At 47.0% G+C, this 13114-nt stretch overlaps 1 protein-coding gene across 1 annotated transcript in view; it reads left to right on the forward strand.

The window, feature by feature from the left end:
• The window catches only part of RGS22 (regulator of G protein signaling 22), a 112181-nt gene that overhangs the window by 85036 nt on the left and 14031 nt on the right, over positions 1–13114 (forward strand). The window contains exons 20-22 of the mRNA XM_065398291.1: positions 7094–7252; positions 9235–9303; positions 12733–12894. Coding sequence (XP_065254363.1) covers positions 7094–7252; positions 9235–9303; positions 12733–12894 — 390 coding nt within the window. The remainder of the gene's footprint in view (positions 1–7093; positions 7253–9234; positions 9304–12732; positions 12895–13114) is intronic.

Below are 13114 nucleotides of genomic sequence, written 5' to 3' on the forward strand. Positions count from 1 at the left end.
AGTTCGATTTTAGTTAAATCGAATATGTGGAATCGATATTACAAAGTCGAACGTGTGTGTCCACACTAAGGACAGTAATTCGACTTTGTCAGTCCACACTAACGGGGCAAGCGTCGACATTGGAAGCGGTGCACTGTGGGCAGCTATCCCACAGTTCCCGCAGTCCCCGCTGCCCATTGGAATTCTGGGTCGAGCCGCCATTGCCTTCTGGGTAAAAAAATGTGTCGAGGGTGCTTTTGGGTAACTGTCGTCATCCAACCGTCACTCCCGCCCTCCCTCCCTGAAAGCGCCGGCGGGAAATCAGTTCGCGCACTTTTCTGGTCAGTGACAGCGCGGACGCCACAGCACTGCGAGCATGGATCCCGCTGTGACCATCGCTGCAGTTGTGGCCGTTGTCAACGCATCGCAGCTCATCATCGACCTTTCACTGAGGCAGATAGAGAGAAATCAGGCGAGGAGGCTACGGCACCGGGGTCAGGACCTGAACTCCGAGAGTAGCACACGCCTGTCTGAAACCACGACACCCAGTGCCGAGGACATCACGGTGGCAATGGGTCTTGTGGATACTGTGGAACGGCGATTCTGGGCCCGTGAAACAAGCACGGACTGGTGGGACCGCATAGTGCTTCAGGTCTGGGATGAATCCCAGTGGCTGCGAAACTTTCGCATGCGGAAGGGGACTTTCCTCGAACTTTGTGAGTTGCTGTCCCCTGCCCTGAAGCGCAAGGACACCCGGATGCGAGCAGCCCTGACTGTCCAGAAGCGAGTGGCCATAGCCCTCTGGAAGCTTGCAACGCCGGACAGCTACCGGTCAGTCGCGAACCAGTTTGGCGTGGGCAAGTCTACCGTGGGGGTTGTTGTGATGCAAGTAGCCAAGGCAATCGTGAAGGTACTGCTGTCAAAGGTAGTGACCCTGGGAAACGCGCAGGCCATCATAGATGGCTTCGCCGCGATGGGATTCCCAAACTGCGGTGGGGCTATAGATGGGACTCACATCCCTATCCTGGGACCGGACCACCAGGCCAGCCAGTACATCAACCGAAAGGGCTACTTTTCAATGGTGCTGCAAGCACTGGTGGACCATAAGGGACGTTTTACTAACATCAACGTTGGATGGCCGGGCAAGGTTCATGACGCTCGCGTGTTCAGGAACTCTGGTCTGTTTAGAAGGCTGCAGGAAGGTATTTACTTCCCGGACCACAAAATAACTCTTGGGGATGTGGAGATGCCTACAGTGATCCTCGGGGACCCAGCATACCCGCTAATGCCCTGGCTCATGAAGCCCTATACTGGCGCCCTGGACACAGAAAAAGAACTGTTCAACTACCGGCTCAGCAAGTGCAGAATGGTGGTGGAGTGTGCTTTTGGCCGTCTCAAGGGGAGATGGAGAAGCTTACTGACTCGCTGTGATCTCAGCGAAACCAATATCCCCATTGTTATTGCAGCTTGCTGTGTGCTCCACAATCTCTGTGAGAGCAAGGGGGAGACCTTTATGGTGGGGTGGGAGGTTGAGGCAAATCGCCTGGCTGCTGATTACTCCCAGCCAGACAGCCGGGAGATTAGAAGAGCCCAGCGGGACGCACTGTGCATCCGGGAGGCTTTGAAAGACAGTTTCCAGACTGAGCAGGGTCACCAGTGAATTTTAAGTTTGTGGACTCAGAACCTGAACTTGCCACCGTTTCTTTACCCAGTTACCGTTGACTATCCTCTCCAGTTACATACCCCCTTCACCCCCTTCCCAAAAAATAAAATCTGTTCTGTTTTGTTAATGAACACCGTTGTCTTTATTACTGTTTTCGCGGGAATGTTTTAAACCTGGGACGCAGACTGTGGCGGGGTGCGGGTTTACTGTTGTGATGCAAATGATGCTTCTAAACTCCAGGAATGACGGGTTCCGCAGTGGTGGACTGGTTGTTTCAACAGAGCCTGCCAGCCCTCCTGGGCGGGACAGCGTGTATGTGTCGGCTATGTGACTGTCTGGCAGGGGGAGGAGGGTTACAGCTCCCCTGCTGCGGGGCTCTGTGATGCATTAGATCTGTAACTGCCCTCCCCCGCCACAAAGTCACAGAGCAACCCCCCCCCCCCCCCAGAACACGAAAACCACCTCCCAGATTGAACAGGGTCACTAGTCACTGCACTGGGTATGTGTCCTGATCCTGGACCTGACCCCGCCTCTGTACCCTGGTAAAGGTGACTGTCCTGTCCAATTACCATGCCCCTTCCCCTCGTTCAGACAGACTCTCCTCCAAAATAAAATCATGGAAACAGTAATTAACAGAAACGAATATTTTATTATGAACCAGACATGAAACGTGGGGGTTGAAACTTGCACGGGGGCTTCTGTGAGGTGTGTAGGAAAGGACTTTTAAAATTTTGGGGAATGAGAGCCTTCTAGTGCTAGAGCAGTCTGCAGGGGTTGACTGAAAGTTTTAACGGCCCTTGCCGCCCCTCCTTCTTTGTACTTTGGGTGAGGGGGGTGTGGGACTTGGTGGCGGGGGAGGGCGGTTAGAGATAGACCGCAGCGGGGCTCTGTCCTCCTGCCTCCGGTCTTGCAGAACATCCACAAGGCGCCGGAGCGTGTCCGTTTGCTCCCTCAGAAGTCCAAGCAGCTTTTCAGTAGCCTGCTGGTCCTCCTGACGCCACCTCTCCTCCCGTTCCATGACTGCTCGGTGCATTTGTGACAAGTTCTCCCTCCACTGTGTCTGCTGGGCTGCCTGGGCTCGGGAGCAGCTCATTAGTTCTGAGAACATGTCCTCCCGCGTCTTCTTCTTCCTCCTCCTAATCTGCGCTAGCCTCTGGGAGTGTGCTGACAGGCTGGGTTGGGAGACAGTCGCAGATGTGTCTGTGTGAATGGGAAAAATGGAGTGAATTCCTGAGACAGATAAATGAAGTTGTGTACAAAGAACCTAGTCTTTCTCTGTGAACAAGACCATGCACTGCACCTCTCACATGCGCACTCAGGACAAGGTCGAATTTTCGGCCATCGCCTTCAGTGCCTGGGGTCCTGCAGTGGTCTTGCAGTTATCTGAGAAGCGTGGCAGGACACCTGAACTTCTGTAGCGTGCAATCATGGTAAGCCGTAGACTTCTGGCTGCTTAAAACTGTACTAGTAGCACTGGCCTCCTTTCACATTGAAAGCAATGCCAGTCTCTGCTGCCAGCAATCAGGACAGCATGAACTATGCCCCTGTCCCACCCCCTCGCGGCTGTTCCAGGGAAAGATCCCTGTATGCTGCCCCTCTCCCTCCACCGCGTGGCTGTAAAGCAGTCCCAATACTAACATTCCCCTCCCTAATTCAAAGCAGGGCGTAATGAGCGACATCACCCTGCTGAGGATCTCGGAGTCCCAGAGGGAAAGGATGTTTCGAGAAAGCCTTCAGAAACCAGGGCCGTTTGCCGCTATGCTCTGCAGGGCGATGATACCAGACTATCTGATGGTGTTGTGGCGCGGTAACGTGTCCTACCACGGAGGGCCCACTAAGATCGCCCTACCCAGGAACCTGATGAACAGGCTGGAAATGTACCTTCATGAGACCTACGAGGAGTTCTCCTATGAGGATTTCGCCTCCATCCCCGGCCATATTGACCGGATTTTCGCGTAGGTGCACTGGGACTAAAGAGTGGAGCGTCTTGGGCAGCATAATCATGACTTACCGGACATTGTAAAAAAAATTTTAAATACTTGGGACTAAATTGTGAAGAGCCTAAGGCAGACAAATCATGAAAAACCCTTTGTTACGATTGTAAATATTCCAGTTTTTTTGCAGATAATTGTTTACATGTTTAAGCACTTTAATAAACAGCCATTGTTAATATTATAAATATTCCAGTTCTTGTAAAAATAAATGTTTAGATATTTAAAGCACTCACTGCTTGATCCTTCCCCTGATTCTGTCTCCGGGGTAAGGGATGGGGACGGTTGGTAGGGGATCTCGGTAAGGGTGATGAAGAGCTCCTGGCTGTCGGGGAAATCAGCGGTGCCAGCGCTGTCGACTGCCTCGTCCTCCTCATCTCCTTCTTCATCTTCCCCGTCCGCTAACATGTCCGACGAGGAACCTGCCGCGGACAATATCCCATCCTCAGAGTCCACGGTCAGTGGTGGGGTAGTGGTGGCGGCCGCACCTAGGATGGAATGCAGTGCCTCGTAGAAACGGGATGTGTGGGGATGGGATCCGGAGCGTCCGTTTGCCTCTTTGGTTTTTTGGTAGCCTTGTCTCAGCTCCTTGATTTTCACGCGGCACTGCGTTGCATCCCGGCTGTATCCTCTCTCTGCCATGGCTTTAGAGATCTTCTCGTAGATCTTTGCATTCCGTCTTTTGGAGCGCAGCTCTGAAAGCACGGACTCATCGCCCCACACAGCGATGAGATCCAAGACTTCCCGATCAGTCCATGCTGGGGCCCTCCTTCTATTAGATTGCATGGCCATCTCTGCTGGAGAGCTCTGCATCGTTGCCAGTGCTGCTGAGCTCGCCACGCTGTCCAAACAGGGAATGAGATTCAAAGTGCTCAGACAGGAAAAGGAATTCAAATTTTCCCGGGGCTTTTCCTGTGTGGCTGATCAGAGCATCCGAGCTCGGACTGCTGTCCAGAGCGTCAACAGAGTGGTGCACTGTGGGATAGCTCCCGGAGCTATTACCGTCGATTTCCATCCACACCTAGCCTAATTCGATATGGCCATTTCGAATTTAGCGCTACTCCTCTCGTTTTGGAGGAGTACAGAAGTCGAATTTAAGAGAGCTCTATGTCGAACTAAATAGCTTCGTGGTGTGGACGGGTGCAGGGTTAATTCGATGTAACGGCGCTAAATTCGACATAAAAGCCTAGTGTAGACCAGGCCTTAGAGACTAACACATTTATTTGGGCATAAGCTTTCGTGGGCTAGAACCCACTTCATCAGATGCATGTATTTTCCACTCCATGCATCTGATGAAGTGGGTTCTAGCCCACGAAAGCTTATGCCCAAATAAATTTGTTAGTCTCTAAGGTGTCACAAGGACTCCTTGTTGTTTTTGCTGATACAGACTAACACGGCTACCACTCTGAAACAGACCTTGAAAGGTTCCAAAAGTAATCACTCTTTACTATAGATAGCTAAAGAATTATACAGTTCTAGACAAATCAATAAAATGCCTTTACACATTTCCCTGCCTCAGTTTACTCACCAATCTTGAATGTTCTTTGGGCTTAAGTCAGAGTCATCTTGGGTGTCCAGGATTCTTCTTCTGCATATGGCTTCTCCTCTGAAAACTGAGTCTCTCTCTGACCCCTTCAGACAAAGCCCTTTTGCTCTCTACAGTGGCTGTTGAGAGACCTGTCTGCTTCCACAGACCTTTTATATTATAATTTCCAGTCCTCTTTGTCAGGTAATCAAAGTCCCTCACCAGGTGAGCTGTTGACTGTTTACTCCCTCCCCCCACCAGGAGCTCAGACATGGAAAAACTGGTTTGCCCTGGGCAGTAGCCATCTTTGTCCACAGGTACGCCATTTAAATGGATGATCACCAGAGTTCAACAACCCTCTATTGTTAGCCCAGTGCCAGGTGCAAGAATGTCTCCTGCCACCTCTTGTGGGTGTTAATTCAATATGAGGCAAAAGACAGAAGATAAGGCAAATAAGCCCCACATTCAAAATGGAGTTTGCAGTCTGACCCAGATACACATAGAGACTCCAGCTTCAAATAGAATTCATCAGCTGTCTGCAGATTCCCAAAATCGCCACAATAACAATTATGCAAATACATGTATGTATTCCAGCAGAACTTTGTGTTGACTGAGAGGCGTCCATTTTAATTAGTTGCCACTTGATACATACCCAGTTTATTTTTCTAACAGATTATTTAATTTCAATTTACTTTTGTATTTTTGGTATCCCTAGCAGATACCTGTGTCTAACCTAAGTGCTCCTCAGCACTCATCAGCTTTTCCTCAGTTCTGCATTTAAACAAACCTCCTAAAATCTTGTCAATTCCCACTCCAGCAGTCTGGTTCCATTTTGGATAAGGTGTACTCCATCCCTTTGGTATAAGCTCTCTCATCCTCAAAAGTTCCCCAGTGCCTAATTAATTTACACCCCTTGGCTCAGATCTCACTAGGCTTCAGCCCAGTAATGCACAGTATAGCTCAGAAAGAAGCATTCAAAAAGTGGCTTTAAGCCAAAGTGGTCTGTTCTGGCTCTCATCTTTAGTATGGAGGTAAAGCCAACTGTAGGTAACAGCATGTCTAAAGCATGTAGTGTTGTGTTCTAGCTTGATGCTTGTGACATTTGCTTAGATCAGGATGGAGGACTTTATGCTGCAACCTGTAGTCTCTGTGGACCATACCTCTCTGTGATAGGACCAACTGCAATCTGCTCCATTTTATGAAAATTACATGTGATCCTTGGTTAAGCATGCTTTGGTTAAAGATATGCTTGTGTTTAAGTGCATTGCTCCTGCAATTCACTCTGATTGCCTCAGCAGATCTGACTTCACATCAGCACCTGCAGTTTATACTTTCTCTGGGGCAATGACAGTGTTATTCAGTGACAAAAGAATTTCAGAGAAAACACATCTTAAAAAATATTAAACAGCTTATACGTATGCCTACCTTACCAGGTGGGTCTTCCATCTCCCACTTGCAGACTCAGATAGGTCTAACACATTCTTGCAGGGCCTGATTCTGCTGGACACGGCATCCTGCCTGTCAGTTTTTGGGGGATGTGTGTGAGACCCTCCTCAACTCAGGGAAGGTATTTTATACAGTTTCAAATCATTTGTGCGCCAAGGCCTTTGAACCAGGTCAGGCCAGTCTAGGCTATTCCTCAGGGGTTGAAACTTGAAAAAGACTTGCTACCTGCATTGTTTCGTTATTGGGAATTTGCATTAATTTCTCCCATTAACTTTAGTTCCTGCAGGAACCATTCCTTATCTGACCCATTTAGCCAGGAATGCAGTCACACGCCAGCCCATAAAGATACACTTAATATTTATGAAGCTAACACAATAGTCTTTGAATATTCCATGGTTCCATAGCATTGCATCTGTCACAAGGAATAAGTGACTTTTGCCCATACACAAAAGAGCTTCTCTAACCTGTTGTTGTATTTGGATTGTTTAGCTAATGCAGTCAGGTGGAGGCTGGGGACACATACTTCATGATCGACTTTCCTCAGCAGTTCTGCTAGAAATTCAAAAATACGTCCAGATGAGGCTAGAAAAAAAGTGGCTGCCATTGTTCCTGGCAAAAGAACAATCTGGGGCACGTAGAAAAACAAAGGTAATGTTTCAAATATGGCCCATCCCAGTACTGTTTTCATGCTGAGATGTAGCTTACTGTTAGAGTAAGATGATGCAGAAAAATGACAGTCAATCATAGCTCATGTTGAATTTAAACTGAAGGGAAGTGACTTGTGCATACAGCTTGCAGTGTTAAGCTGATGCCTGTGGATGAGGTTTTTTCCTCTAATAGCCCAATCCTGCTGATGGCCTCGTTAGCCACTGAAGCTGAAGAAGGCAGTTGATGCTGCCTTCACAGACAGCCAATGTGGGGAAAAGTTGGATCTTTGCAGCAGAGTTCACCCTCTATACCCCGCACATAGTCACACCCAGAAGAAATCCAGCTCCACAGAAAAGAATTGCAGAGATGCTCAGGGAGACAAGAGCACAAGCAAATGAGCTGGCTTCCCACACTCTGCTACTCCTGTTTCTCACGCTGCCCATGTCCTCCCACCTGAAGCTGTATCGCCTACAGGAGTTACTCCAGGCCTCCTACAGAGCTGCCAAGTGGGAAGACTGGCTGGCTACAGGCCTGGCTTCTGACTGGTTACATTAAAGAATGATCAGTTAAATTACACATGAGTGTTCAGAGTAGGGAGAGCTTTGCTCCTGCTGGCACATCATACATTAGCTTTTTTGCTATGGGCATAGCTTCCACCTCACTGACTTTTATGGCAGTGTAGCTAAGATGGGATCTATGTGGGGGTAGGAGGAATTACACTGCTGCTGAGACTAGCAAAAAATCCTGTTTTTAGCAAACACACACACAAACTGAACGGAGAGTTTGTATTGTACTGATTGAGGAAAAACCTGCCATTTCCAACCAGGCATTGAATTCATTCAAATCAGACATGTAACTTAGATTTAATTCTTTTTTAACATAAAGAGGGTTCAAAGGGCTTACAAAAATGTGGGCAGATTGGATCGTCCATCTCTCTATTTGTTGATTTAGAGCACTGGACACTTTTCACAAATCTGTATTTTGTAGGTTTTTAAGTAAGCCAAATTATTTTATTTGCAAGACTGATTTGTAACAATCATAGGGGCTTTTGGTCTTTTTTTTTAATCTCCATTTATGTTTCCTTACTATGTCCCCTATCTTACCACAAAGTGAGGGGATGAGAAGGCCCTTTAAAGCAGGGATTCTCAACCTGTTTCTTTCTGAGCCCTCCGCCCCCCAACATACTATAAAAACTCCAGGGCCCAGTGGGGGGCGGGGGTTTCAGGTCTCCTGGCTTCAGCCATCAGGTGTGGGGAGCCTCAGAGCTTTAGCCCTGAGGGGCTCAGGGCTTCAGCCATGGTGGGGAGGGGGCTCTGGTCTCGGGACTTCAGCCCCGGGTTGGGGGGGGGGGGGGCTGGGGTTTCAGCCGTGGGAGGGGGGACAGCTTGGGGCTTTTGCCTCATAGCTCTGCACCCGGTTTCAGGTGCTGAGGCTCTGGGCTTCAGCCCCGTGGCTCTGCTCCTGGCTTCAGACCCACAGGGGGTGCTGGGGCTCAGGACTACCTGTGGCTCCACTCCTGGTTTCAGCCCTGTGGGGGCGCCAGGGCTTGCTTTCAGTCCCGCAATTCTGTTCCTGACTTCAGCCCCATGGAGGGCGCCAGGGTTAGGGCTTTAGCCCCAGGCTCCACTCCCAGCTTCAGCCCCACAGGAGACGCTGGGCTCGGGGCTTTAGAATCTGGTTGAGAACAGCTGCTTTAGAGTTTATTTAGTGGAAGTGAAACCAGATGACATTCTCCATCCATCTTCATAATTCAGGGTGACCAAACATGCTGGGTTTGACCATGCAGCTCTTATTCAGACAATCTTCCCTGGATTTAGGTGGGTGTTTTGGCTGCAAAGGGGCTGCCTGATCAAGTCTACTTTTTCCGAAGCAGATGACTTAAAAACTGGGAGCATTTTATATCCAAACCCATTATAGCCTGCACATTAAACAAGAAGAGTTTAGTACTTGGCATATGAACATACTGATAATCTTGTGTTCAGCCACAGATAAGGGACATAGCTGAAGATCTCCTAATCCAGAGAAATGAGAAGAAGATTGGGTCCTGGAAGGCAAGTAAAGTATGTTATGTCTCTTTTCCCTGTTGAAGCCTGGAGATTTCTTCATTGTTTCCCTGCTTTACATATCTAGGCCCAAGTTCACTGCTGGCATCAGTGGGTGTAATTACATTGACTTCAATGGAGTTGTACTTGCTGACATTAGTGGTTAATTTGGCCGCCAACTGGATGGGACTTCCAACAATACTTGCACTGGCCAGAGGGGTCGCTCTGGAGCAATTCAAGTCTCTCCCCAGGGATTGTGCAGCAGTCTGAACTCCTCTGAGACTCATAATTGGTATTGGATCTTTAATGCACATTCATCTGTATTTCCCATGCAGTGGACTTATTGGGACAAGCTGTTCATTCCAGCATCTGGTAGTTTATTTATTATTGAGAGTGGATTACATGCAGACACAAAAGAGAATGTGAAGTATGCAGCAGAATGGGCAAGTTTAATCATATCACACAGTATCTGTTTCATTTAGAATTGTATTTTAACCTTACAGCGCTAAGATAATATCGATTTTAAACATCTTAAACCTCAGTCATATGACATTTCAGGAGACATTTGCCAGTTTTTTCCCCCTTGAAGAGCAGTGAACTCTTTGTGGTTGCCAACATGCAAGTTGTATACATTTATTCAGTCTAAATTTTATTGTCTGTTGAATTCAGACTAGAGACCAGGTCACCATTACTGCTGCAAACCACTAGATAGAAAGAAATCCAAAGTGCAGGTGGGTTCTGTTAACTGGGTTTTCACTGGTACCTGTGTTTAGGGAAATAATTATTTGCAGCATCTCACTTAGGGCTGTGCTTTTGTCACATCTCATCATATAAGCAGGATGCATTTGATTATTTTTTCACTCCCATCTCCCGACACTTAACCAATTCCTGATCACAGTGATCACACCACTCTGAATGGAAGCAGCTTTAGCATTTGAGGGAGGACTATAGTAAGACGATTCTTTTGAGTCAAATTTAACTCATTTTCTCTTGAAGCAAGTTGATTTTTGGGTTGCCACTACCCATCTCCACTGCAAGAGAAGTATAGCCCAGCTGCTTGTGCTGTGGATTGTGTATAGCTACTGCATGAGGAATGCAATATGGTATCTCAGCCCTTAGGTGACAACAGCATGGAGGGTGGTCACAAAGTCGGCATCCAGAAGAGATGGTTGCAACCTCCTTCTGAGCTGAGGATGAGAAAAAGCCAGTTTAGCTACTGCTGTCCTAAATATTCTAGTAGCAGTTGAGGGGCAAACCAGAAGTCCAGACTGTGAATCCAGTCAGCCAGAGATGAGCACATCATCTCAGTCTGAGGGGTTGATATTACTCCTGCCATATTTTCCAGTTCCTTCCCCCAACCAACATCATTTGGTCTGTGTTATATAGGAGATCAGGCTAAGTGATCGTAATAGTCCTCTCTGGCCTTAAAAATCTATGTATCCCCTCAGTCTTATCTGGACTAAGACTCACCCAGATTGCCCTCAGCCATGGCCCGTCTCCCCAGACACTGAGGGCTTGTTTTCACAGCGGGTGTCGATTTAGCAGGTCTGGTGAAAACCTGATAAATCGACAGCAGAGCACTCTCCAGTCGACTCCGGTACTCCAGCTCCCTGAGAAGAGTAAGATAAGTCAACCGGAAAGTGTCTCCCATCGACTCAGCACAGTGAAGACACTGCAGTAAGTTGACCTAAGTTACGTTGACTCCAGCTACATTATTGACGTAGCTGGAGTAGCGTAACTTAGGTCGATGTAGCAGTTTTGGACAGGTCAGAAGGCATGGAGAAATACAGAGGGGTATCATCAGTGCATGTAAAGCACCACAGTCCTTGCTTCCTTACTAACCCTCCTAGAACCTCATACACAGGTTAAACGAGGGGTGACAAGCTGGAATCTTGCAGAACTTCAGGGTGGAGGAGCAATTGCCCCACTAACTCTGAGTGCTCATCAGTGTTACGATGAAGCCAGTCCCAGGAGCAGCCCCAACCATCCTTGTTATGGCTGCAGTTAAGCTAACAAAACCTCATGAGCAGAGGTGTCAAAAGAGTTGAAGCTACTCATCATCCTGATGAGTTGGGGTTATTTTTTTTTCTCCTGTTTGCTCTGGGGTTTTTATACAGTTATTTAACTAGAAAATCAAGCACAGCCCATAATAGTAACATCAACAGTCTACAGATGGGAAAACTTAGGCAGAAAGTCAGAGTCTGTATCAGATACAATATTAGCAAGTGAAAGTCCCTTGCTCTCAGTGCTGTCCTTAGTTCACTAAACTGTGCTCCCTCTGATTCTATTGAACTGCCCTCTTGGTGGCCAGAAGACACGCTGGCTGCTCAGCAGAGGAACCAACTCAACGGCACCCAGATGGCTGGCAGCCAGGAGGGAGCTTGCAATTGCACTAACATCACCAGTCGCAGCCTAGGCAGCATTCCCAGCCCTGATTCTGTCTGTGGCTTTCCGAAACATTGAGGGGCTTGTCATAGTTCCCACAGTGCCCAAAAGTTAGGCTAGGTGACTGTAGCATGGGACTATGTATAACCTGTGATTTTATTTTACTGTTAGGAGAAACCATTGACAGACTTTCAGCTCTAGCTCTCATGTTACATTTCCAAGGCTATCTGCAACAACAAATATTCCTGTACCCCTTGCTTGCTAGCCATTGGACATGACTCCCTCCCTTTAGGTCCTCATGGATTGTATACTGATGTTATAGGGTAGTTTTCAGTCATTCATCTGATAACAGCGAGGAATTGCTTGGCTTACTGTTCAAGGAATAATAGCAAAGCATGAGAATTGTGAGCTCAGTAAAGAAGGACTGAGGGTTGATTTCCATTCTAAACTTCATGTCAAATGAACTTCTGTATAAATTGTCTTTCTTTCTCTACCCCCTCTGGCTTTACTTTTCACTCACTCTTTCATGCGTTCTGTTTCACTGTCTATTTTGAAGCATGAAGATTCCCAAAATGTCTTGATGACTTTAAATCACATTTTACTATTTGTAGAATTCATTCCAGAAACAGCAAACTCTCCAGCTTCTGTTGGTGATCATGGCAACACTTTTCAAAACTGGTTTTGTTAGTGAGGTCCATGTCAAAAGCATTTTGGAGTTTTTAGCAATGTGGTTTGTCTGTTCCTTTCTCTTTGTTGCTGTTGTTTGTTTGTACAAAACTCAAACTGTTCCCTAAAACATAGCTTGTTGCCATAATTAATAGCAATGGCTGTTTCCATTTCCTCTCTCATCCATCCTTTCCAAAAAATGTTGTACCAACCAACCACACAAAGAAAGAAAGAAAGAAAGATTGCCAAGTTCTATTGTATCCCTGTCATAAACTACTGAAAGTTAGGGTCAGTGCAAAGATAAGAATCAGACAGTTTACCCTAACTAATGTTTTTGTTATTGCTTTTTGAAACAGTTTATTCAGTGCATTTTTTCCCTTTTGACAGCATGTGGACAATAAGTGGGTTTCTTCATCTAGAGAAATAATCATGTTCCGTAAAGGGCTGCTGAATCCAGTAACAGCATTACAGTTTCAGCGCTTTGTGTCTTTGAAAGGAGATTTACTGGAGAACGGAGTGCTCTTCTGGCAAGAGGTTCAGAAATATAAGGTATGGTGCTATAATGTGAGCAGGGGAGTATCATGCAGATTTAAAAGTATATATCAATTAACATACTTCATGAGACTTTTAACTATAGTGCCTTGATGCAATTTACTGTCAAGATCAATGCCACCCACTTCACTGCTTTATTGTTCTTTCCTCCATGCAGATCCTCCTCCATTCCTTAGAGAAAATATTTTAAATTAATTGAGAATTTCATACCCACATT

The sequence above is a fragment of the Emys orbicularis genome, chromosome 2 (genome assembly GCF_028017835.1).
Source record: "Emys orbicularis isolate rEmyOrb1 chromosome 2, rEmyOrb1.hap1, whole genome shotgun sequence".
Taxonomy (NCBI): Eukaryota; Metazoa; Chordata; order Testudines; family Emydidae; genus Emys; species Emys orbicularis.